Here is a 26611-nt window from a genome sequence, read left to right on the forward strand (position 1 = left end):
AGGGGCGGGCGCTGTGCCCATGGCAACGAGCGCGGGGCCGCCGCGGGGCTGTCGCACCGAGCCGCGCCGAGTCCGTCCGGAGCCGGAGCCGCAGCCGCAGCGCGCCCGCCGGAGCGCCCGCCTCGCACCCGCCATCGGCGCGCACCTCGCCCTCGAGAAGCCGCGGCTCCTCTCCTGCCGCAGAGGGACCCGAAGGTAGCGCCGCCCGTCCCTGTGCCCCCGGCGGCGGCGCGGGCGGAGGCCTGGCGGCGGGGCGGCCGCTGTCAGGGTCGCGGCGGGACGCGGGAGTCGCGGCGCGCTCCCGCCGGCCAGGCCGGTGCGCGGGGGGTGGCGGGGGGATCGCGGGGCTCGGGGCTGCCGGGCGGGAGCGGGGCGCAGCTGAAGTTTTCCCGCCGGGAAGGCGGCTCCAGGTGCGGGGTGTGTGTGCCCGTGTCCCCCCGTCCGGCCCGCCGCTGTAGGGCGGGAGGCGGCGGCGGGCTGTGGGGCGCCGGCACGAATGAAAGCGGAGCTGGCAGCGGCGGCAGCTGCAGCAGCGGCAGAAATGTGGAGTGGCTCGTAATTGCACAACCGCAGGGAAAACTTGGGCAGGAGACTCTACGGGTTTCACTAGAAAGGGCACAGCTCTCGAGCATTGCTGTCTAGAGTCGAAGAACGGTTTGGGCTGGAAGGGCCTTGAAGATCATTTCGTGCCATGGGCAGGGACATCTTCCACTATCCCAGGATGCTCAGAGCCCCATCCAGCCTGGCCTTAAACACTGCTAGGGATGGAGCATGCACAGCTTCTCTGGGGACCCTGTGCCAGTGCCTCACCACCCTCCCAGGAAAGAAGTTTTTCCTAGTATCTAAACTAAACCTACTCTCTTTCAGTTTGAAGCTATTCGCCCCTGTGCTGTTACTACATGCTCTTTTAAATAGTCGCTCTTCATCTTTCCTGAAGGCTGCTTTGAGGTAGTGAAAAGCTGCCATTAGGTCACCCTGAAGCCTTCTCTTTTCCAAGCTGAGCAATCCCCACTCTCTCAGCCTTTCCTTGGAGGAGAGGTGCTCCGTCCTCTGACCAGCTTGGTGGCCTCCTCTGGACTGACTCCAGCAGATCCCTGTCCTTCCTGTGCTGGGGTCCCAGACCTGACCACATCTTAATGTACTCTGGTACCCCTGGAGGAGCTCTGGAAGGTACTCCAGAACCAGGCTGGCTGCTGCACTCAGATATAATTCCAAAAGTAGATATGGCTGTAGAGAGGTAATGTTTTTTTGCTGAAATGAACAGGCTTTCAAAAGAGATTGCATTTGGCAACATTATTTAGTAATCCCGTAGGAGAAAAAAGCCTTCCTTGTTTGACTTAAAAGTATTTGCTATGGAAAGATAACATCCAATAGTTTCAACATGAAACCGTCACAGTATCAACAGTGAAATGCCTGTAGGCTCATGTTATCAGGTTCAGTGTGGAGGTTTGTGGGTTTTTGTCACTTTGTTTCCTCTCAGTGTCAAGAAAAGTCCTGTAGCTGACTCAATATTGGTGCACCTCTACCCTGAATTCTGAAGTGAGTGTCCCTGTTGACCAAACAAATCAGCACAGGGAAGATTCCTACTATAGAGACTGGATAGGAGCCACTCAAAGACTTTGAAACCAGGTTTTGTTGTAACCTTTATGGACCTCTGCTTAAAACTCGCAGAAAGTTTATGGGAGAAGCCCACATTTCTGTGAGCACTTGAGATCCTGTTATGTTTCTCACTGTCATTTACTACACAGTGATCTTGCACAGTCACAGTGCTACATCCATCATGGGCTGCAGATTACTAACCTGGTTACACACATTGCCTCCTAACTGTCATCATCTATTTTCCCTTTTACTTGCTTCTGTAATCTCCAGGATGGTAGCAGTATTTTGTTTCAGAATAAGAAAGACAATTCTATTTAAAAAAATAACATAGGTTTAAACAAATTTTGTTGATATAGAGCAATGTTAATGTCATTCACTTCTAGACTTCTAGCCAAGACAAACAAAGAAAAGGGGGAAATAAAATTATAAATTCATATTGCCTCTTGGGTCTGCTTAAAGCTTACATTAACAATTGGTTGCAAAGGCATCTGATATTGTTATCACACTGCCTGAGATCCCATTATTTGGTGTCTGAAATTGTATTCAGAAAACCCCTCTGGGCAAATAAAACCAACCAACAACAACAACAGCAATAATTATTTTTTAATAATACTAAGGCAAACTTTTCATACCTTAGCTCTGCAGTACTGCTGTACTCTGCAGTAGTGCTGCTGACATAAACTTTCTATTCATATAAGCCAAATTGAAGACTTTCTGTCAAAAACTGTCGTCCCCCGCGTTATACATACCTAACTGAAATTGCAGCCATGAAAGTGGAGAGCAGTAGTTGTCTCAGGTAATAAAAATGTAAAATATATTGACTTAACTGTCAGAGGTGTGGAAGTATTGACGCAGGAGTTTCAGAGCTGTGCTGACTAAACAATTGCGCTTGACCTAAGAAAGATAAAATCATTTGCTGGTGAGTTTGAAGCCGCTATCAGGGCTTCCTATGACTTGAACTCCTGTGTGGAGGTATTTGTTCTAGTGAGGCTTTGTGCTGCCAGTATTGATTGCTCAGTAAGCAGAAAAGATCCCTCTGAAGTTGCTGACAATACGTAGCAGACACCAGACACGAGCCTTTTGCACAGGGGTGTGCTTTTATGTAGATAAAGGCATGACCAGGTGCTAATGCCAAACCAAATGAATTCAGTCAAAAGTCATGTTCCTCTCAATAGTTTTTGCTCTTCCATATGTGTGTGATTTGACAGTTGGAAGAGCAAAAGAAACTGCATTTCAGTAGAACCATTTTGATCATATTCAGTTGTAAATATTATTCTTCATCATAGGTAATTTGAGAGAAGTGTAGACCCTTTTCATGACTGCATTTCTCCTGCTAGTCCTTATAAAAGTAGAATGGGATGTTGATGTCTGTTTTTGTTTCTAAGCAAGTAGAAATCAATGGGAATTAGCAAATTGTAAACATAAATCTCCTTAGGCAGCTGTCTTTAAGTGCCTAAATATTTTTAAATCTGGCTCAACATCATTTGATCTACATTTATTCTGGATAACTATTTTGTATTTTTTTTCAAAGGGGGGAAAAGATACCTTGGACTCCTGGGGCATTCAAGGCTTACTTTAGCCTCATCACTTGTGGTTGACTAGAGCAAAATGCATATTGTTGGAATAATTGAAATACTTTTTGATTTGAGTTAGAGTTAAAGCTAATTCATTGTTTGCGTGTAGTAGCACATGTGAGGTTGCTTTTTACGTCAGCACTGACAATATTGCCATTTGCATTTTTGAAAAATGAATTTATGAGACTCCAAGTGTACTGTTCTGTGTGGGAACTGAAATTAGAGTGCAGGAAGCTATTGTTGTAGCAGTAATTTTTTTTTAATTTCATTTTGAAGCTGATAAGATTTTTATAAAGTATACATTGAATTCAGTACAAGTTTTTGCTTGACTGTTGGCTTAATAAATCTTTTTCTGAGGCAACCTTGTTGGAAAGAATTAATAAAACCAAGCAAGTTGCTTTGAAAAACAAGGCTAGTATTTCAACATTCTTCAGTTAGTAAGGTAGCTTTGTAGACAGAGATATTTACTTTTTTGAAGCAAGGACAGGGAAATTCCTTGGAGGCAGGTAATATTATAAATATGCATATGTATTTGTCTGTGCACTCAGGTTTTTAAATTATGAACCATTAGCATTGCAACAAGAAGAAAAGTCTTCAGACTTCACTTAGGACAGAGCTAAGCACGTGTGTAGCTTCAGCCATACAATATGCTTCTATGCCATCTTTCTTTCTGGACATAGTTGTGTTGTTTCATGATATTATCCTATACTGTGTGTGGTTTGAACAGAAAATTGCTCTTTCCCACTCGAGCATTGATAGTTTGTGTTACGTTGGATGACTCATTTAATAAAACAGCTGAAGTGCATTTTTAAAAGGAGGTTCTTTCAGCAAATGTTGTACTAGGCACAGTCGAGGCATGCTGTGTTTTCTGGGAAGCTGAAAAAAGCAGCTGTTCCATCAGGCAGTTTTTAGTTGTAAAGAGAATTAAGCAGCTCCAGTGCAGTGAAAAGGTAACAAATACAACTCCAAAGAATTTAAGTCAAGTAAACAGGATGGGAAGAAAAGATTCTGCTTCCTTTATGTACTTTAGTAAATACTGCTTAATAAAGAGCTATTTCCATGCAGGATTAAAATGGTTCTTGAAAAAATAAGCAAGGTCTCCTGGTGCAGAGAGCTGAGTGGGATGTGCTCTAACAAAAGATTAGGACAGCATGGCCAGTGTGAAACCTGTTGGATATTGGCCAGGGAAAAAAGCAACATCTGAATCATACAGTTAGTGAACAGCATTGACAGAAGAGAAAGAAGTACTTGAAGGATAATGAAACTTTATATATATATAATTATATAGCAATAATAGCTGGCTTATAATAGTTAATAGCTTGCACATTAACTTCTAAAAGGATCAGTTTTCATTTGGGAAGGGAAGGGTGCAGGTGTTTTTGTGTTTGGAACATTCACTTGTACGGGGAAAGCTATTGCAGCTTGTAGCCATTTCCTTGGCGTGTCATTTCCTGCTCGTGTCTTCAAGGGGCAAACCCAGCGTGGGGGACAAGTGGAGAGACCAACCCTCACCCCTCCCAGAGGTTTCTAGCTTAACAGAGTGAGTGCAAACAGGTTTTTCCACTTGCTTCTCAAAATTGCTGCCACATGGCAGCTGTGCTTCTGCCAGATTAACTCATTGGACTAACAGTGTGAAAAGATGCATTAACTCTTGGTTCATGGACTTTCATACCCTGCTTAAGGCATGATTGCTTAGGGTGTCTGTGCAGCAAGTGCTCCTGAAAAAGACTGGGAGGAACTAACACTCGTGTTTCCAAACAATATGGCAGAAGAGTAATGTGTTTCTGCCTAATTTCAAACATGTAATGTAGTTTTTTTAGGGTTCTCTAAGTGGATCAATTAATAGATTTGCAAATAAATTTTAAAGAAATGGAAAAAGCCCGTGGAATTAAACATTTCCTATTTAAACTGTGATACATGGACAGGTGTATTGCTGTTTCAGAGAGGTGAAAACAGATTGAAGATGCTAGGTGGATGGAATATTATTAGAAAAATAAAAATCAGTAGATATATTTTATCTATTTCCTGGCTTTTTTTTTTTTTTAAATTCTTTTGTTTGTTTTTAATTCAGCACTGCCTGTGAAGATTGTTCACTTCTCCGGTGTACAGCATAAAAATAGAAAGTCACATTATGGTCATGACTGTAGAGAACATTGCTGTTATCCTGCACATCTGCACTGTGTCTCACACAGGTTTAATTACTTCCATATCAGATAGAGCAGGCATATGTGAAATCTGTGAATGGGTACATTTATTGTGTATTAGGTGAGTCCAGATTTATGTTTTCATTGCCCATCACTGTACACATGGGCTTGGCAAGTGCAAATGTGTGATGTGACATTTACAGTGTTCTGCTGTCTTGCATCACAACCATCCACTGAGCTTCTACATGTGCAGACACTGCTTCCTGATTTTACTATATCCTTTGGCCTGTCTCAGTTTTAGAAACTTTGACATTGGGCATTACTTCTTTAAAAATACTCGTGCTTTGCTGGGAAGGTGATGGAGATACCAGCACCTTCATGATGCTGTTTGTTGGGCAATGGGTTCTACATTAATGAAAAGTAATTTCTGGGTTTGTATTATAACACCTGGCAGCTGTATAAAATAGGTGTTTAGCAGCTTGTGTTACTGTTGCTAGAACAAACTTTAAAAGTAGCATTTTCAAGTTACCTCTCAACACCTGTAGCTCTTTATAATTAAAATGTTCAACCCTATTTCATTGATAGGAATTGGTGATTAACAAATAATCAAGATTGCTGACAGGTGGCCTGCAACTTTTCCTTTCCAGTTGTATTTTTCTGTTCATGCAAATACATTGGGGCTCTGTTTTCTGCTGACTGTCTCATTCTTTTAGCTCTCACTCTGTTTTGAAATACTTGGAGAAGTTATTTTTCCTTTTCCCTGAAAGCTTAGGATACTGGCTGTGCTTATAAACTACAATATTTATCAGTTCTAGAGCATTACTTTTATGATTACTTCTCTTTATGTACTACAAATGGGAATGTTTGTTTATCCCTCTTGTAAAGATAAGATTGATTTCTCATACCAGCAGATAACAGTTGTGCTACCTTTACATCTAGGTGAGCTACCTGTCTTTGACTAAAATCTCTTAATTTCCAGATGGCAATTGTAACATTAGTTCTCTCCATCTGTCTTTGAGAAAGTAGTCAGTGGGCAGATCCAGAACAGTTTATATTTCTATTAAAGCTTATAGAAGTAGGAATAATAATAATAATAATCATCATCCACATGGCAGGGCAGGGGGGTGTATGCTTTGCATTAGGTACTGCTGATGGCAGTGAGCAAAGTGACACTGCTGCTCTTCTGCAGCACCCTCTGGATTGCTCACTTGGTGGCTCTGGTACAGAAGAAAGCCACATTCCTGACATGGATGCACTCTAAATGCCTGGGAAGGGATGGGCATCCAGGAATGGGTTTTCAGAAATCCAGAACTCTTAAAAGCAGCTGGTAGCAGGCTGAGAGTGGAATGAACTCACTTGGAGGAACAGAAAGGGGAACCCCCACTTTTCTTCTCATCCAGCCTTTTCTCACTCTTGCCTACAGTTGCTGAATTTGAGAATTGTGCTGTTTCTGGCAGGTGATTAATGTTAGATTTTGCAATGGGCCTGGTTTCTCTCTTTTAGTACACGTCAGAGTAGAAGGTTGCCAGTGACTCAGGTGACACTGGCACACTCTGAAGGCTGACTCATGTCTTAGTCACCTGCTTTTCTTAAGGAAATTTTGGTGAGTATAGTCTTGGACTAGTAGATACCTAAATACAGTAACTGTCTTCACTAGGTAATTGTTTTTTATTCTAATAAATTAATTTCCAATTTACTTGCTACATCACAGTTGGGTTCCTCAAAATACTGTGGGGAATGCTGTGTTAGGCAGAGTTGTCTTCAAAGTCAGCTGTGATGATGGAGATAATGTTTACTTAGCCATTTTGGAGACTCCTCTCCTTTTAATTCTTCCCAGTATGTGTGAAATTTTTTTGCTTGTTTTATCAAAAAAGCTACAATAAAAACATCCTGAAGCAAAACTGCCTGATGAAGTCTTCTGAGCAGCCTATTACATCAAATAGCTATGAAGAACATATTGTGATATCATCCAGTCTTTCTCATTATGTATGACAGCATGTAATTACAAAGCTTAAAAAACCCCATTGCCCATGAGCACAAATTGCACAGAATGTCAGCAGAGCCAGTGGGACTTGGTTTGATTTGGCTTTTTTATAGAGGAACTCTACTGATACTGCAGAGGTACTTCAGGATGGCCCAGCTCCAGTTCCCCATCCCAAATCTGGAGGTGATTAGTGCTCCCTCACATGGGGTTTGGCAGACCAGCATGGTTACTGATATCTCTGTTGGTTCAGCTCAGCAGGGACATTATATCTAGCAGTGATCCTCAGGAGCAAGGAAAGAGTCTGAAAAATTCAAGTGTGCCCTCTTCAACCTAAACTGGCAATCCTTGTCTCCAAGTCGTTCATGTCAATAGTTGTAGGTCAGGAGCTTTAAGAGATCTTTAAAAAGGATCAAAGACCAGGTGTCATTGTTGAAAGTGTTGGCTTTAGCACTTGCCATAGGCAAAAAATGAGTCAATGCCAGACCTGTGGGAAGCACCTGAGCTTCTGGCTTTCTCTGCTTCCCTGCCATCACCTGATGGGCTTCAGCATGCTCATTTCCTAGCCTCATAATGATTTTCTAAAACACTGTTTACACACATAACTAGAGCAGTGTATAATAATACTAAATTATTTTTATTACTATGATTTTGTATATATGAAAATATTTTGTGTGGGAAAAATACCCATCTATCAGGGTCCAGATTTTTAGTATTATCAGAAGGCTACACTTTTAAAGTGAATACTTCAACATCCATAACCTTGCAAAAGATGTTTTGCAAAATGTTGAGAGTGTGTATATATATATATATAAAAATATATATAATTATTATATACTTGATAAGTATTTTGGGGTTTATTAGTTTTGTTTCACATGCCTTTCCTAGACTTGAAGTATGCTTACACTTAGAAATTACTAGACAGCCCCATTCATACTCTGCAAGAACTTCAACAAGGTGGGTTTTTCTTTTACCTGTAGTACCAAGTGCTACTATCAGTCTTGACATCTACATCAAGATTAGGAGACTTGAAGACCTAGTATTTGTTAGTTATTATCATCATCTCCTGTGATTACATCCTGTTGAAATTACAAAGGTAGGCACAGCATTTATGCAAAAGTGTTCTGTAATTAAAAACACCCAACATACTGGAACTTTGGCATTTTTAAAAGCAGTGGTGAATAACCAACCCATTCACTTCTCAGCTTTGTAAGTCCCTGCAAGACAACAGTTTGTGCAGAGGTATAGAAATTAACTTACCAGTTCCAGCCAATCAGTCTGGCTCTGGTTTCTTTGTGTGTTTGTTTGCTTGTTTTAAGGCCATAACCTAGGCAAGGCTAGTCAGATTTGTGAATCTGACAGTAATGCTGACATCCAGTTTCAAATGCTCAATGTGGCAGCAACAACAGCTCCTGCTATCCCATCTGCTAATGAGCAGATATTAATTATTTTTTAAAATGCAAGTAACAGGTATTTGCAGAGCATAATCCATTTAGGCTCCTTTTGCTGAAGATGTGATTAAGAAAAAACAGTTTTAAAGAATGTACAGATTTTTTTGTAATTCTTGAGCCTTTGACATATAAAACAATAGATGGATAGGTGGATATACTCTTATCTCCAGCTACTTCCTCATCCCCAACAAAAGAAATAATATCTCTACACATCTTGAATGCTTTTTTTTTTCTATATGAGTGCTTTTATTTTCCTAGCAGTTGAATAAGGGGGAATAAAGAGTGTCAACAGTGCTTAATATTAAGTGTGTACCACTATCTACATTTCTTGCCATAATAAAGGGCAGCTTAACCCAAGCAAAAGCAATGCATCTCTGTCAAGTACCAGATCATGCAGCCAGGAAAACTGGCACTGACACCATAATTAGTTTGTCCCTCTCTCCCCTCCCCATAAAAAGAGGTTTGGTGGTGGTGGACATAAATACTTCTGACAGAATTCCTTGCATGACTTGCTAAAGCACTTGTACAGAAATTCCTCTTGTAGCAGGTGTACTTTTGATTTATTTGACTGCATGTTTCTTCAATATTATGTCTTTTTCTTTGGCATATCTAAGCTAATTTTAGACAGACTTTGACTGGCAACTTTCACCTCCTAGGAGTTGATTTATATTACCAATGTAACACTGGAGTTTGCTCAAACTTCCAATAGAATATCCATAGATAGTGGAGTGTCACAGTCTGAACTGGCCAGATTGTCTCAAGAGCCTGACTTTGTTGTCAGATGCTGGATTACCATCCTTACTTTTTTTAGCTGGATTCCCTGCACTCACTCTCTAATTATTCCATCTTACCAGCTTCTGAATGAATTATTTTCAACCAAGTTTGATGGAGGGGAAGGAGACAAAGGTCAAGAACTCAAAATGCTCAATGCTCATCAAATAATGTGTGAGCTCCACCTAAGACACTAAAGAAGGGGTGGGGAAAACCATCTTAATAAAGCTCTGGCCTCAGCAGCAATTTCAGGTAATGTGAATACCACTTTTCAGGAATCTCTACCCACCTGAAATATGGATATAACCTGTATTGTAAAATATTCTTCCTGCAAATAAATTTTGGAAGGGATCTTGACTCTAAATTAGGCAAAGTATTGCAGTGTTGAAACATAAGATCCACTGGCATTACTACACTAAGATCTGATTCAACATCCCTAAATGATCTTTAGGAGTTTGCCAATAAATTCAACAAATGCATGGTCCAAGTAGGAATGTCAGTATTAGTTATGTGAGACTTGAACATCCTAAATAGGTGTTGCCATCTGTTATTGATAATACCTCAGCAGGTTACAAACCCCTCACCATTTACAGCTTAGGTTTGCACACAGTGGAAGCCAATCTCAGGAAATCTGTCTGCCTAAGAATGGCTTTCAGAAATTAAGGCTGTATTACTTCTTTAAGTTTTTGTGTTCCTTGAGAGCAGGACATTGTGAAAGAAGTGGGTTATTACAGGTATCTATCTGTAGGAATGTAAAAACATTTTCCTCAGTACAGCAGGTTAACATGATGTATGTTAATTTTTGTGACCTGGTCTCATTTCAGATGAAGAGATTATCTGCCCTGCCCCAGCAGTGTCTGCTGCTGCTGACATGCCTCCTAATGGCCTTGGAAGCTGTACCTATAGACATAGACAAGACCAAAGTCAAAGCAGAAGGCCATGTAGAAGGAGAGAAGGTAGAAAATCCAGTAAGTATAAAGAAACTGATCTGACATTAAGTGTTTATCCTAATTGTTAATAATCTGGATATAGCCAACTCCTTTAGAAGGAAACTAATATTCCCCAATAGTATTGTCAGTGTGTGTGCCATCTACTATGGGGATGTTCTGTTTAAATTTGCTCTTTATTTTTTTTCAATGAGCTGCTAAAGGTGAGCTGGCACATGGAAGGAATTCCCAGCTCACAACAGGAAGCACATAATTGTTCCACAGAGACTTACTTCAAGGGATTGGGTGCCTTAGGAAATTCCACTCACTGATCCCAGCTCAGTGTTTCAAATAGAAAAGTAACAAATTAATTCCACTGTTTTAAAAAAAGCTACACACTACATTAACATGACAGATGCTTCTGTATTACAAGGATTCCTAATCACTTTTCTCCTCTTCCTTGTCATTTGCTGAAACAAATGGATCATAAATTGCTATAGGGCAATGATGCAAATCTGAAAATACAAAGATATGTAAGACAGCATGGTGTCTGTGTTGCTAAGATTGGAGTGTCAGTTTATTAACTGTATTTAAACAAAACTAATTAACTAATTGTTTGTCAGTGTGGTCTTTCCTGAATTCCCATTTTTTTTCTTTTGAAGGATACAGGACTTTATTATGATGAATATCTCAGGCAAGTAATAGATGTCTTGGAAACTGATAAGCATTTCAGGGAGAAACTCCAGACTGCTGACATAGAAGAAATAAAGGTAGGTTCAAAAAAAAAAGAGTTAAATTGAGGTTAATTAAATCCATAATCATGTATGCTGTATTCTTTCTTCCTGTGGCTGTTGTGCATTGCCCCTTCAGGAGCTGGAAATTTAGGAAGGGACAAGTAGGAAACAGTCTAAAGTGACAGACTTAAGGAGGAGATCCTGCCTTTTGTGTTTCCTTTAATCCCTCTTATTGCTATTGGCAGCTTGTGGGAGCTTTTCCTTCTGTGCTGTATCTAGGGTCAGCCTTGGAGATTGCTCTCCATTTCCAGGTTCTTGCAATACATATCAGTGGCTGCTGCTGCCTTGTACCTTCTCTCAAGCCTAACAGCCCTCCTTGAGAGGATGAGGCACTCTGTGGGCTTCTCACAGTTCTTTTGAGCTCATTTGAGAATATTTGATCAAGAAATTTGCCACAAATGTTCTTAGGCATTGCTCCCTCAAGGTTATGGTCTGGCTCTTTGGAGGAGCAAGATACTTAGAAATTCTCTTTTCTGAAAGCTTTTAGGATTCCTCTCTGTTTCCATAACCATAGGCATAAAAATTTTCAATCTGCTCTTTGAAAAAATGTTGAGATTCTTACAGTGTGGGCTACAGTATTGCCAGAGACTGCCATTAGTCTGCTGGCTTGCAATTCATGTCTAATGGGAATCCTAAAGGCTTCTTTCTTCCAGTGTTTATGCATAACTTTTTTTGGTTTTTGACAGAGTGGAAAGCTAAGCAGAGAGCTTGATTTAGTCAGCCACCACGTGAGAACACGGCTGGATGAACTCAAGAGACAAGAGGTAGCAAGATTAAGAATGTTAATTAAAGCTAAAATGGATTCTGTTCAAGGTAAGAGTACAGAATTTATTTAGGTGAGTTAACAGATGGAATTGTGTTAGAGAGATGTCAAAGTCCAGCAGTTGTGCATTGTTTGTTGTCATCAGTAATGACTAAACTGGGAGTGAGTGTCCTTTCTGAGCTGGCCTGGAGCCATTACAGACCTGTCTTTATAGGAAACTGGGGAGAAGAGAAAACCATCTCTGTTTTATAAATAACTGAACTTGTTTGTCAGTGGATTTTTCAGATACTTCTACCTCTTGTTTTTAACCTCTTATTTTTGTAATGCATCAGTCCATAGATTACTCACAGAGAACCAGTAACATAGCAGGGCTGTGTTTAAGAGAAAAGCCATGACACAGTATTTATATCCTTAGGGGGTAGAAAATGAATTTTTTGGTCAGTATTTTATTGTTGTAAAGATGTTTGCAAGTTTTCAAGGGGAACCCCAAGGAATTGAATACATAATGCATCAAATAAAATACTCCTAGAATTAGGATGTCTTGCAGGTTAAGCTAATTTAGATGTGGCAAAAAATGTTTCTGGGGATGTTGTTCCTATTGCAGACAAGCAGTCCAGTGTCATCATGGTGACATTCACAGCTAGGTGACAGCAGCTAATGATACCTGGGTGTGTACATGGTTGTTTTAGGTGTTGTCAAGTTTAATGGACTGATTACTTCTCCCCCCTCTGCCTTCATAAATCAATAGTAACTAACAGAGTGTACTTTAGAAAAAGAATTGCCCCCAGCACCTCAAACCTTACCATGTAAATGTGAGATCTTACATTTGGGACCAGATTATTGCAGTTCAGAATATTCAGATGAGTACTAAGATGTAAAAACACTTTGCAAAGTCTATAGTCAGCTTTGCCCCTGAGTGCTTCACATCATATACAAGTATGGCCAGATTAACTATGAAATACAGCTGCATCTGCACAGCTAGACAACATCTTGGAATAGGCACAAAGAGCATTAAAATAGCAACAGGCAGAGTGCTTTGATTTCCTTTTATTTGCTCTTGTAATCTTTTCCCTATAACACCATTTAGTATCTTAGTCTTCTGTCTGATCTAAAAAAATTAAAAAAAAAAAAGGCACACAAACCCCTCATCTTTTCTTTCCTCTCAGCTAGATCAGGTTTAAAAAACTCCAGACATCTAGATCTGATTATATTCAGCATAAATTCAGTCCTCATCCAGATGTGCTTTTAAACATTTTCACCAAGGTCCTTGACTGATCAGTACAGGCCAGAAGAGTGTTAGGAGTTGAGTCTCAGATCATACAGTAATGTGGCAAGTAAATAGTGTCAAATAGAATTAATCTTCTCCCCTAAATGTAAAAAATGGAGAAAAATGGGTTTGGGGGCTGGTGTTTTTTAATGTTTGTTGGGTTTTTTTGAGTCTATTACTACACTTCTGAAAATGTTTCAAACACAGACAAATGCACATATATTTAAACAGAAATTATGATCTCACCAGGGAGGAATGATGGCTGAAATCTGCCCTGGCCAGTGTTTGCTGTTTTGTGTTAATACAAACACAGCATCGATTGTAAAGCAGATAGTTTGTGAAAAAACACTATATTCAAAAATGTGTTTTCCAATTTGTTTTTAAACAAAATATTCTTTGCTGAGCCATCTAGTAACAGCTTGTCACAACTTTAGTACTTAACATATGAAAGCATAAGAGAGTAGCTTTAGTGTTCAGAGACCATGGTAACAGAGAAGCTGTGGTAGAAATGTGTGTAGTGCATTGTGTGTTGATATTGGTGGGTATCACTCCTGTCACAAGAAGGAGAAGATGTTTCCACCTTTTAGACACAAGACCCGACTCTCCACTGTCTTGCACTTCTCTTTTTTCTACAAATGAAGTTTAACTAACTGCTTATTTGATTTGATACAATTTTACACCATATTGTACATAAATATGTCATTTGCAAAATGTCCAGGGCATTCCCCATGCAGGAAAAATATGCAGGTTTTTAGCTTAGATAGAGCACTATGTCAACTATCTCATTTATATAAAAGGGAATAAAATATTTTTTTTTAGTTTGTAAAGCTCAAATTGATCATACTTTCTTTTGCTGAAGCAGAAGCTGTAATTTGTGCATGTAAAATGATTGGGTGCAATGCAGCACTGATCCAGCAGAAGGAATGTAGTGCAAATTGCCATAAAGTTTATCAACCTGCTCCAGGAAAAGCAACTTTAAAAATGTTACTGTAGTTTCCTCCAACAATGAAAAAATTATTCAGTCCTCAGGGAACTTCAGGTATTTCAAGGCATAAGCTCCCATATGAAAGACTTCTTGATTTTTCTGGATTTCAAATCATTTTAATGTTTTACATGTATACCTTGTTCTTCCAGACACTGGTATAGACCATCAGGCTCTCCTTAAGCAGTTTGAGCACCTGAACCATCAGAATCCTGACACCTTTGAACCTAAAGACTTGGATATGCTGATCAAAGCAGTGAGTGCCAGATATGAACTGCTGTGGGGATTGGGGGTTTAATTATTATGCTTTTTACCTCTGGTAAAGGGAAGTCCTTTCCTATACACCACATTTTATAAATGACATGCAGTTTTCATTTTCAGAGAAAAGTCACTTGGCTCCATGCACACTTGAAAACTGGTGCCAGTGTGCATGATGCAAAAAAATCCATAAATTTTGGGATGTCACCTTAACAGGACTTAACATTCATATGCCAGTACAAGCAACTTTGGGAATAAAACACACCTTTCTGAGAGCCTTTAAATTAAATACAGGTGAGATAGGGGTGCATTTTTCCCAAATGTTGTTCTTCTGATTTCTATTTCTAAATGATATAGGACTCTCACAGAATGATCTAAAATAATCATCCCTAGTCCAGCCATATGAATTTTGGGATCTCCTGTATATCCATCAAGCTGCAAAACCACAGCAGAGTAGAATTTGAGAGAGCAATATCAGAAGTTGCTTATACTGGGCATGGCATTCAGTGTCTGTTCAGCAGATTCAGTTATCAGTCATGGGTGTGTGGGGCTTATTCAGGGGATGCAATTAAACTAAGCAGGACGTGGCTTTTTTCAACTGCTAGAGAAAAATAGACTTCCCAGGGGGAAAAATGTCTCAGATATAATTTAGAGAGCACTGCATGTCTGACATGAGAATTGGAATAGTTTTTTATACTTTCAAAACAAATTGAAAGATAAAATCTTCCAAGGGTAAAAAAATTACACAGAAATTATTTCAATTTTTTGTAGAATTATTTTTATAGAGATATTATAATTTTTCTAAACATTTCTGAACATCGCTTCTGGGAAAATTCTGGTTGGCTTGGAGAAGCATATCCTTAACAGGCAGTTATTTTTTATTACATATTTTATTGTTTTGTCTTCTCATTTCTCAACCAAGAAACTGGCAGGGTGTAATGGGTACTTAAGGGGGTCTTAGCTTTGGAATTGTTTTTTAAAACATACAGTGAATCTGAAAAGTAAAATGTAAACAATGGAGAGACAATATCAGGTGTAAACATGTTACTTTGAAAAGCACAACCAAAACATCCTTTAATACTTTGGCCTGTATGAAAATGACACAACTTTAAACTCTGTACAAGAACTTGTCAGAAATTCTCCTCTCATACCCCTTTTCTCCCTTTACATGTTTGGGGCTTTTTAATTTAGTCTGTATTAAGCTGCTGCAAACTAAGTCCAATTTGTCATTAAACTGAAGGATAAGCTACAAATGTTGTTATTCTGAAATGATCAAGGAGTTAATGGTTCTCTTAGTGTAGGACTTGATTAACTCGAGTTCATTTATTACTCACTGATGAGAAAGGACACCTTGAAGCCTTCTTACAGCACCATGTAATTGCAAAAACTGTCCAACAGATGAACCCTTAGAAATTAACTTCTGTGAAAATGACCAAGGGAGCAGTGATGTTTCTGCATCACTGTCATGTGAAAGGAAGCCCCAGCCAGACTGCCCTGAATGGCAGCATGGCCAGCCTTGCCCACAGATCTGAACAATACAGTGCTTTTAATGTCAGATTATGTTACATAATCATCTGTCTGCATATATCCCTATTTTTAGGCTACAAGTGACCTGGAAAACTATGATAAGACTCGCCATGAGGAGTTTAAGAAATACGAGATGATGAAAGAACACGAGAGGAGAGAGTATTTAAAAACACTGGATGAAGAAAAGAGGAAGAAAGAAGAATCCAAATTTGAGGAGATGAAGAAAAAACATGGAGATCACCCTAAAGTTCACCATCCTGTAAGGCCTGTTCTTACTTGACTGAGTGTGAGCTTTCCTTTCCAGAGAGAAAAAGCTAATGCACAGAAGGGTGTAGTTTGTTAGTTCTCATCATTTGCCTCCTCTTACTGGCATGGGCACACTGCTGAGAGCAGGAGAAACCCCACTGTATAAACCCCCATTCTTTCTGTACAGATGTGTGATTTGCTGCCAGAATTCTTACATAGACACTGAAATTCATAAGGAAGAAGCCAGAGCAATATTCAAAACTGTGGGGATGCCTGCAGGGTATGCCTGGCCTGCAAGAAACTGCATCACAGTACCAATTGCTCTAGGAAAGGCAAAATAATTCAGCTCCCTCCAGCTGTTGTTTCTGGATGAGGCTGTGTGGCCATGACTGATTATTACAGGTGCTCCTTTCCACAAAATATGCATTTCCTTTACACTTCCTCTTTCCCTGGGCCTTTCTGTCTAATGCAAGTATTGAACTTGACCAAAAGGGAAGGAAAGAAAATGCCACTGATTCCATTTGCCATATGACTAATCAGCAAATAAAGCAAGCCTTTCAGAGAAACCATAATGTAATGCAGGGAAATTACACTAAATTGTCTTTTGAATAGTTTTTCTTTGTAACCAATCTATAGGGAAGCAAAGATCAACTGAAAGAGGTGTGGGAAGAAGCAGATGGACTAGATCCTAATGAATTTGACCCCAAAACATTTTTCAAATTGCACGGTAAGAGGTTTAGTTTTAATTTCCTCAACAAGTGAAGTGACTTTGTTACATTCTGCTGAGGACAAGTTTGTCATATGTTAGGATGAAGTCTTACACCTCAAGCAACTTGGGTGAATCTGAATAGTACAGAGGAGAAAATATTTGTTACAGTTTGTAAATTTCATGCAATGTTTTAAATGCAGTTTAAAATTTAAAAACATTCAGAGTTTTGTTGAACTACTCCTAAAATCATACAGGCAAAACCCAGTAGGGATTCCTTAGGGAATTATGGATACTTAGAGGATTGTCCATATCTATAACTTTGCTTGCACAGTAGGTACTGGGAATAAATCCTCAGAGATTTGTGTAGGGGCACAACCTGCTTTCTCATCATCTCTGCACATAAGTACCAGATGCACCTAATCTTTGGAGTGGTCATAGAAGGGCCAAGGCTCTTCAGAAATTGCAATATTCCCTTGATAAAACAAAAACCCTCTAATCCTGCCCCTAGATTTCTGAGGAATGGACAGCCAGAAACAACAAGCAGTAGCAGAGAGAAGGATGCATCTCAATGAACACCTTGCTTTACAGCTTTGTTCTGATATTGTTAAATGCTTCATCATAAAGTGCCCCTATGTAGATCCTGCCTGGCACTAGGCTGCAAAGGGTTTAACAATACACAGAATCTGACTAATCTCAAAGATGATGATTCAGATAAAGAAAAGTGTTCTAGTTTGAGCCTAAACTTTTATCTCAGTTTATAACTTATAATAAGCATGTATTATTACAGAATCATAGAATGGTTTGGGTCCTTAAAGATCATCTAGCTATAGTTATTAAATCTTATCTCTTCTTTCTAGAAAGAGATTTTGAAAGATAGCTTTCTGAAATTTTTTGGTAGCTTGTTTGTGCAAAACCTATCAAAACAGAAGTAGCAGAAATCACCTGTTGCCTTAGAGCTTAATATATAGAAAACTTTGAAGCAATTGCACAAAAATACTGGTAATAATTTGAAGTGGATATTTTCTTTCAATTTCAGAGGTAGTGTAACAGTATTCAGAGCACAATGTAGGATAAAAGATGGATCATTAATTATCAAGTATTCTCCTCTCTGCATTTGTCATGAAAATTCATCTTACACATATCTCAAATGCTGCTGTTTATATAGATTTTGATGTAATTCTTTAAGTTTTTAAGGAGTCATATTGTCAGTTAAAGTTTTTCTGCAGAATCTTGTTGCTTGCTCCTGAGTCTAATTACAAACTTAGTGGTTAAATGGGGACAACTTGTTCTCAGCAATATTTTTTGGCAGTTGCAGTCTGCGCAATCCTGTGGTGACCTATTTCAGTTTGCTAATCTAAGAAGTGGAGAGATTGCTGCAGACTTGTCCAACCAACCAAAACTGACACTCCAGCCCAATGCCTGCTAAAAACCTCAACAGTAGAAACAACCTCTGTCACCAGCTTCTTGTTAAGTGTGCACACTGATCCTTACTTAACTCTTGGACATCTATTACATGTATGACTTTCTATATGTACTCGACTTGTATTTTTAAAACTTCTTTTTGTAGATGTCAATAATGATGGTTTCCTGGATGAGCAGGAATTAGAAGCCCTATTTACTAAAGAGGTAAAAAAATTATCTTCTATCAGTAAAGGGTTACAGGGATGTCTGGTTTTCCCAAGTATATTTGGGGGCTTTGGACTACAAAATAGAGTATTCGTACCAAGTTTCATGCATCCTTAATATTTCTACAAAAGTGTAAAAAGCAAGCAAAATAAAGTAGTTGAAGAATAGGAGTCAGAGGTCAGAAATCTAGTGCACATGTAATTTTCTGCATCAGGCTTGCTGGAGATTCTGTAACTAATCTGCAGGATAGGTATTACCTGTGTAAATTGCAATGTAGAGGGCTGCTCTCCCTAGATGCACCTGATAAAGGTTCTGAAGCTGGGCACCTGTGCTCAATCAGTGTTCATCAACAAGTCTGATGAGAAAAAGGGTCACACTTGTGTGCCTTGGCTCAGGGACAGCACTGTAGAAATGGCTACAGAAATTTAATATATTTTATGTCTAGCTAGTTTGAAGCACATGTACATCTGATAAAGTAGACAGGCTCTTAGTTTGTTGTCTGAACATTTAACTCAGGTACAATAATTTGCCATAATCCCCTTCAGTACAATGAAGATAGAGTGCAGTCCTTTTTGACAGGTGTCTCACTGTTTTATAGTTTGGTAGTGCAAAATCTAAGTCTGGGGCCTTGAAATTACCTGTGGCTGGGCAAGTGAAGCTCAGTGCCTGAGAAAGCCAAGTACAACCACATAAGCATGAACTCTCCAGAAAGACATTGTGCAAGAAGAGAAGTGAACCATTAAATGAACCATTTGGCACTGAATTTGTCTTGTGATACTCTGAATGCTTATGGGGTCAGCTGCATGGCCTGGTGAAAAAGCCATTCCAGAAACCACATGGAACCTCTGCCTGCTTTGAATCAAATGTAGGATCAGACTTTGCACACTGAGGTCAACTTGACTGTGACATCCACAGCACTGAATTGTAACAGACCACATGAATTAACTGAAAACTTCATTCTTAGGAAAGAAAGGCTCACTTGTTGCTTAAATACTGTGCTGAAAGAGAAAAACTGCACACACAGAGAACATCTCACACCACTTTTCCAGATATGCTCTGCCATTTGAATGAGCAGCCTTTTCTTCAAACTAACATGTACTAATTTTAAATTTCAGTTAGAAAAAGTTTATGATCCCAAGAATGAAGAGGATGACATGGTTGAAATGGAAGAAGAAAGGCTGAGAATGAGAGAGCATGTAATGAATGAGGTGGGGGCTGCTTCCCTTCTGTGCTCAAAAACCACAGTTCTCCTGACATGAAGTGTTGTCCAAGTGCAGCAGAAAGGGATGGCCTGTCACACTGAGAGCTGCTTGTGCTGGGATTATGCCAAGTTACAGTTCTCAAACCCTGTCCCTGTGCTCTGATGTAATGCCTGCTGGCTCGTTGTTATTTAAGGAGTTCCAGAGAAGGAATTGTTCTATAGCCTTGGTTGTTTGCAGATACTGAGATTCAACAGAAATTCCTTGTGAGTTGTGTGTCAAACAAGGAAGACTCTAAGTGTGCTTTGGCACTTGGCAGGTGGGTCAGATTGAGGTGAGAGAAGAGGGAGTAGAGCATTATCTTCTTTCATACAGCTCAGCTTTGGCCCTTTAAAAGGGGGCTCAGAGCTCAAGCCATCACCTGTGACAGAGAAAACCTTCACTGGGTCCGGTGGGTTTTCAGCTCAGGAGACACAGGAATGGAAAGGGGGTGTTTTGAACCACTGTGTTTTCCACCCATAATATTTCTGTATTCAACTGTATTCCTTAAACTTGAGGAACAGAGCAAGCCTGGTCATCTATTAGTCATAAAGGGAAGCATTTCCTCCCTTCCCCTTAAAGGATTCCAGCACAATTCAGATGGGTGGGATTTTTGTTTTTCAAAACCTCCCACTCCAACGGTGCAGATAATTTTGTAACTGTGAGTCAGAGTAGTTACCAGAAAGCTACAAAACATCTTTCTCAAAAAAAAATAATGCATTCCACTATTAGTGTTTGGACTGCGAGCACAAGTGTTTCCAATAAAGCCAGTGAATTTTGAAGTAAAATGTCAGGATTTACTTTGTAGTTCTATTTTTGTTAAGATACATAAGCTTGTGAGAGGAGTTTTCAGAAAATGTTGTGGGCACTCCCTGGAAAATGGGACACATAAAAAATTTGCAATGGTTATATTTGATTGATGAAATATAAACATTAGCTTCTCCAAAACCTTTCCTTTAGCTTGAGCTTAATTTTTTGCTTCATTTTTTGCTTTTTGCTTCATAGGTTGACATCAACAAGGACCGGCTAGTGACTTTGGAAGAGTTCCTGCGAGCTACAGAGAAAAAGGAATTTTTGGAGCCAGATAGCTGGGAGGTAATGAAAATGTGTTCCAAGTACAACATGCAGCACCATTACCAGCACTTGGAGCAGGAAAGCAAGCGGCATGTCTGTGACCTTTGGTTTTTTCAGCTCTGCTCTGGTATGTGTGTCGTTAAGCCCCTCAGCTGAAGGTAGCATTCAGCTGCCCAAATGTAATGCAGATGTGAATTCCACCAAAGGAAAAAAAAGGTCTGGCGCCACCCCGGGGATTCGGGAAGAGCTTTTCACACGTGCTTTTCAAATGGAAATGCACATTTTGTTTATGAATCACTTCAAAGGGAAGATAAGAGCTCGGTTGGAAGAAAGAGGATATTTTTCTCCTACATCTACATCCCTAGTAGAGCTTTGTTGAGAAAATAGCTGAGAAATGGCTGTTTTGCTGTTTTCATGGAGTGTACACAGTGTCACGGCTCACTGTTTTGTTCTGAGGGTTTTTTAGTGAGCCGTGCAAGAATTTCAGTAAGAAAATAATAAAAATAGCCCCATGCTTTCCTGGCTAAGTATTCATGCTTGTATGTATTCTCTTGCAGACACTAGATCAACAGCAGCTCTTCACCGAGGACGAGCTGAAGGAATTCGAAAATCACATTTCCCAGCAGGAAGATGAACTCAGAAAGAAGGCAGAAGAACTTCAGAAACAGAAGGAAGAGCTACAGAGACAGCACGATCAGCTTCAGGCTCAGAAACAAGAGCTTCAGCAGGTACATGTGTGAGGACAGCATATATCTGTTTTCCTCTTTTCTCTGTCCTTGTGTGTGTAATGGCTCTCCACAATTGCCAGCTCTGGAGATTTACCTTGATTTTTCATCTGAGTCCCAGCTGAATTCTAAACTAATGGTACCACAGCAAAACACAGCCTGGTGTTCCAAATTAAAGCAACTCAGCACTACACCCACTAAGAAGGACCTTACATAACTGCAACATTTGGTTTAGGTGTGTTCATTTATGTCACATCAGAGAAAGCTGGCAAATTGAAATTTTTCAACTGCTGTATTTTATTTTTCACCAGGTTGTAAAACAGATGGAACAAAAGAAACTACAGCAAGGAAGTCCTCCTGCAGGACCAGGTGGAGAACTGAAAATCCAACCCCGTATGTCACTTTCTGTGTAGATCCACAAACTTGAAAATGAGATTTGCAATGTAAAAGTCATTACCTCCATATTTTCTGTTAAAATTATTAACTTAATGCAGCTTTAATGACCTCTGGAGAGAGGTTCACTAACCTGTTTTTCAGAGGGGAGTAAGTACTAAGTACTCCTGAAATCTCACTGCTTTTAAGTCCATAGTAAGAAACCAGAGTCCTAGCACAAGGCATCCAATGGGCAGAGAAGGAGGATTGTGTTGTATTAGTCTGAAATACTGAGATTAGAGCATCCAGGGAAGAACAGGGACATACAAAAGACAAGGTCCCATTATCTATGACTGCATTGCAGTCTGAGGCTGCAGAACAAATCAAAGCATTTAAAATCCTCAGTGGCCAATTTGGCAGCAACTAGATATAGCATGACACAAGGAGTTAGCCTTGGGCAGTGTGAATGACCAATTGCTTCAAAACCCTCAGGAGAAGGCAGTGGCATAAAAAAAAATCACTGCATTTCATCACTGGTGGCAGCAAAGGTCAGGTATATATTAGCACTTCTTATCCATAGTACACTGCTCAGGTTTCCTTTGTGCTTTTTTTCCTTTGGGCTCTGCTGCCCCATGAATCCTAAATTTGCCTTTTCTTGTCTCTAGAAAGGCTGAAACTATACTGCCTTTATTGGCTTCCATGTTCATGTGCTGACATGATCAGTGAAGCTCCAAAACTTGTGACATTGATCTCAAATATAAACTTCAGGTCTGTCTAGGCAGCCTGTTGAGTACTGGGAGCTCTTAACTGCTCCTGCAGGGCCAGCAGTGGGATTTCAAACCTCAGGAGCTGTGTTCAGTGATTACAGCTTACTTTGTTGGGCACCCTGAAATTCTGCCCACTCAGTTCTGTGAAGCAAAGTGATGAGATCTCAGAACCTATTTAATTCTGCCTTTTATTTGCTTTGAAACTGCCTAGAGGTAACTTCATTTTATGATCCTTCATTCCAAGAGCCTCAGTTCCCCTCACCTTCAGTAAAACCATTGTGTAATTGCAGATGATACATCTTTCAGTGCTGTTCTTAACACATGTATTCTTTTATGTAAAATCATTCTGTAAAGGCATTTAATTAGGTGTCATGAGAATTCATTATATTAGCCAGAACTGGTCACTACTCATTCACTGAATCAAGAATGTCCAAGTAGACACTACTTTAAATCTCCAGGCCACTGGAGCTACTAAGAGTAGTTTTAGGCAAAAAAAAAATCCAGAAATAAAGCTGCATGTTCTGAAATCTTCATCAAATGATGAAAATTAGTATTACTCAAATGCAGGCAAAGAGAGAACATTGTAAGTACTGATGCAGTGAGGAGTAACATACAGGAGCAAGTTGTTAATTATTTCTTTTTCAAGCTTCCCATATTGGAATTGAAGGTCTCATAAAAACATGATTTATTTCAGAAAGAACAATGTGTTATGTGAGAATATTTCACAGAAAGCAGAAACAATTTGTAATCTAAGAGGTAACACTGACTAATAGTGCAGTCTGTTGGGTCTCAATCCCAAAAACTCTTGATTCCACTTATCACCAGAAAATAGAAGGTTTTATTTGAGCGTCCCTATGCTAGAAACTTCCATTTAGAGAATTTTCACATTTGGGGCCAGTTTACTGAGATGTTACAGAGGGTTCTCTTCTTGTTTTGCAGCTGCTGAACACAAAGCTGCAGATGCAGCACAGCACCCAGCAGGAGGAGATCAGCCTTTACCACCAGGACACGTCCCAGAACCAGCTGTCAGAACTGATCCAGTTCACCCTTAACCACTTGTGCCTCAACTTTATAGCATCTTTATTATTTGGGGAGGGAGGGGTGGGGGGGGGACAGGAAATCAGAGTGAAACATGAACTTTCTCCCTCAGACTGTAAAATCATCTGGAATGTTAGAGATGAAGTATCAGTCAGATTTGATTTTTTAAGTTAAATTAATTTTCTCTCAAATGCATTGGTAAGAAACACGGGGGATCACGTAGAGGCTATAACAGAGAAAGAAAATAAGGAAACCATTAATACTAAAGGTTTTTATGGTCAGAGGACTGAGCTGTTGAACTCTCCTCTCACAAAGAAGGGGGAGATGTCTGCCATTCTGTGTTGAGGCATGAATCAGGATCTTCTCAGAGAGGAAACAGGGAACAGGCCTGGATGTTAAGTTAGGTCTAGTTTGATATAGAAACTCTTTCCAGAAATGCTGAAAAGCAAAAGATGGGGAAACAAAGACCATAGATAAAGGCCTATTTCCAGCACTACCAAACTCTTTCTTCTTTGAGACCAAATAAAAATGAAATTTCTTAATCACAGAAAACTTGCACTTTGTAAAATTTAAACACAGCAAAGAATTATGTGGAACAGTGAATATTTTTCATGTTTACAGAAACCTAAGAATTTCACTGAAAGCCTTCAAAAGGAATACTGTGCTTGTATACTGATCTGAACCGTCCTCCTTGTTGAGATGAATTCTGTGTAGCAGTTGAAAGCTCAACTGGCCCTTGGGACAGCACTTTTGTCCCCATTTTTTTCATCAGATGCCAGCTGATCTCAAAATTTTGCATGTTATTAAGTAAGCTTTTTATGTTGATGGAAATATTGTGCAAAACAGAACAAGACTCACTGTCTTTTTCTGTGCAATTGTCCTACCTCCTACAATAAAACCAGATTTTTCAAAGTGCACCATGTCCTTCAGAGAGCTCTTCCCAGACATGAATCTGGGATTTGTTAAGGGTGTCACTGGTGACTCTTATGAGTCTTTCAACAGTTGGTCTAAGGTTAAGAAGTGTCCTAAGCCAGGGGTGCTGCTTGATTCTATTATTTTGGTATTGAGCCAGGATAGGTCCCTAGTATTGCAAGCCAAGATTTTTACAAGAGTAAGTTGATTTTCATGTCAGTTTTATTATAATGCTGAAAAGTTGTGCCAGTGTCCCTGCTTCTCATTCATTTCAAACTGAAACTATCCTATAGTGTAAACCCTGTGTGGATTTCCTTGTTTGCTTGGCTTTTTGTGGTTGTTTTTTTGTTTGTTTTGTTTTTTAAACACAGATTGTTCTGATGGTATGATGCTGGCTTTGAGCAGATACACACACCCCTCTGCCTGCATCCTTTACATTTCCTTCCTGTTCTGTGGCTAACTGCTGACAATGGCATTAAAAGAGATATTTTGGGGCTTGAGCAAAGAAACAGAAGCACATCTCTGTTAGAGAAAGATGTTCCTTTCAGAATAAGACTTGAATATTTTAGGCAAACTCAAAAAACCAGAGGGCAATTGCTAACATTTTGTATTGACATTTGGGACATTTCTCACTCTGAAGAACTTTGGTTGATGGAAGCCAGGCACATTCCTTCCATGCTCAAGGCTTCTTTCATCAGACCTGGGCATATCCATGTTCTTCACACAATGCAGCAGAACTCAGTGCCAGAACAGATTAGGTTTCCTTATCTATTTTATCCTGTTGTCATGTTGCATTTCCTTCATTTATACCACCCAATTTGACTTATTTCACCTTTTCTTTTTGTTCCTTATGCAAGTAGATGACATTTTTAGTTTGCAAAACCGATATCTCCACTGTTTGTCATTTCCATGTAATCCTAAAACAGTTTGATTTTGTCTTTGTCTGGAGACTAAAATATCTTTCAACAGCCTCATCTGTCTGCAGAGAGGCCCAGCAAAGTTAGAGCTCCATGAACTTTTCTCTGGGCACAGCCCTGGCTTTGGGGTTGCAGCCTGATCATGGGTAACAGGGTGAGGAGGGAACCAAAGGGAATTATTCAGATGTCATGGTGAAGGCAAGGGGAAATCTTACTGCGTTTTCCCCATCTCACATGAGAGTTTACAGAGGACAAGTGATACAGCCACAGATGTTTGTAGAGATTTAGGACTGAAACCTTTGGTGTGAAGGCATTTCTACCATACAAATCATTCCTTCAGGCTACTTCTGCCTCCTAAGATGCCATTAAATGTCACAAAGCTCTGTAATGTAATGCTCAAGCTTCAGTTTCAGTGCAGCCTCTTACATTTGATTGTAAGGTCCTGACTCTGCTGTTGGCAATTGTCCCCCCTTATCCCATTTACTTGGAAACATCCAGAGCTTTGTAAAGAATTGTTGTAACTTGGGAAGTGGAAAGTTATAACCACAGAGAAATAAGGGACTGGAATATCATGGGCACAAGTGCCTATGCCTGTATTGTAGTTTTCATTTAGGAGGTGATTACAACAAAACTATATCTAACTTTATACAGACACCAGTTCCACCACAAAGATGCAGAGATTCAGTTTTGTACTTGGTTGGGGTTTTGGTAGGAGGATGAAGGGGTAAAATTTGGTTAATGTTGTACAAATTCATATCTCTGGTGCAATATATGTAAAAAAAAAAAAAAAAGCCCCACTCTGTACTTTGTATAGATTAGTTTTTAACTGGATTAAACTGAAACTCAGCACAGTGAGAGGTTTAGTGTTTTATTTTTTTTAGTGGGTGGGCAAGAGGTGGGTTTATATTCATAGAATCAGTGGCCTGGGTTGGAAGGGACCTCAAAGATCA

General features: G+C 39.7%; 1 protein-coding gene across 2 annotated transcripts; it reads left to right on the plus strand.

Annotated features, from left to right (window-relative positions):
* On the plus strand, window positions 1-26516 carry NUCB2 (nucleobindin 2). 2 transcript variants are annotated; one of them, XM_054634697.2, is made up of 13 exons: window positions 1-195; window positions 10345-10488; window positions 11109-11216; window positions 11927-12053; window positions 14405-14508; window positions 16111-16296; window positions 16920-17010; window positions 18560-18618; window positions 19734-19826; window positions 20862-20951; window positions 21488-21658; window positions 21967-22024; window positions 23734-26516. In XM_054634697.2, exons 2-13 carry the CDS (start codon window positions 10345-10347, stop codon window positions 23844-23846), a joined length of 1344 nt encoding a protein of 447 aa, XP_054490672.2. In that variant the 5' UTR covers window positions 1-195; the 3' UTR covers window positions 23847-26516. The 2 variants fall into 2 exon arrangements, with proteins under 2 accessions (XP_054490672.2, XP_054490668.2); XM_054634693.2 differs by having other exon boundaries at window positions 2-195; window positions 21967-22048.
* Window positions 26517-26611: the final 95 nt, after the last annotated feature.

This window comes from Agelaius phoeniceus, chromosome 6, assembly GCF_051311805.1.
Source record: "Agelaius phoeniceus isolate bAgePho1 chromosome 6, bAgePho1.hap1, whole genome shotgun sequence".
Lineage (NCBI taxonomy): Eukaryota > Metazoa > Chordata > Aves > Passeriformes > Icteridae > Agelaius > Agelaius phoeniceus.

What these genes read in the sequence shown, in the direction of transcription:
- NUCB2 (XM_054634693.2), top strand. Translation starts at nt 10,345, where the DNA reads ATGAAGAGATTATCTGCCCTGCCCCAGCAGTGTCTGCTGCTGCTGACA. An exon ending in TAAAATGGATTCTGTTCAAG is followed by an intron (nt 12,054 to 14,404) that starts GTAAGAGTACAG and finishes TTGTTCTTCCAG; the next exon opens with ACACTGGTATAGACCATCAG. An exon ending in AACATTTTTCAAATTGCACG is followed by an intron (nt 17,011 to 18,559) that starts GTAAGAGGTTTA and finishes TTCTTTTTGTAG; the next exon opens with ATGTCAATAATGATGGTTTC.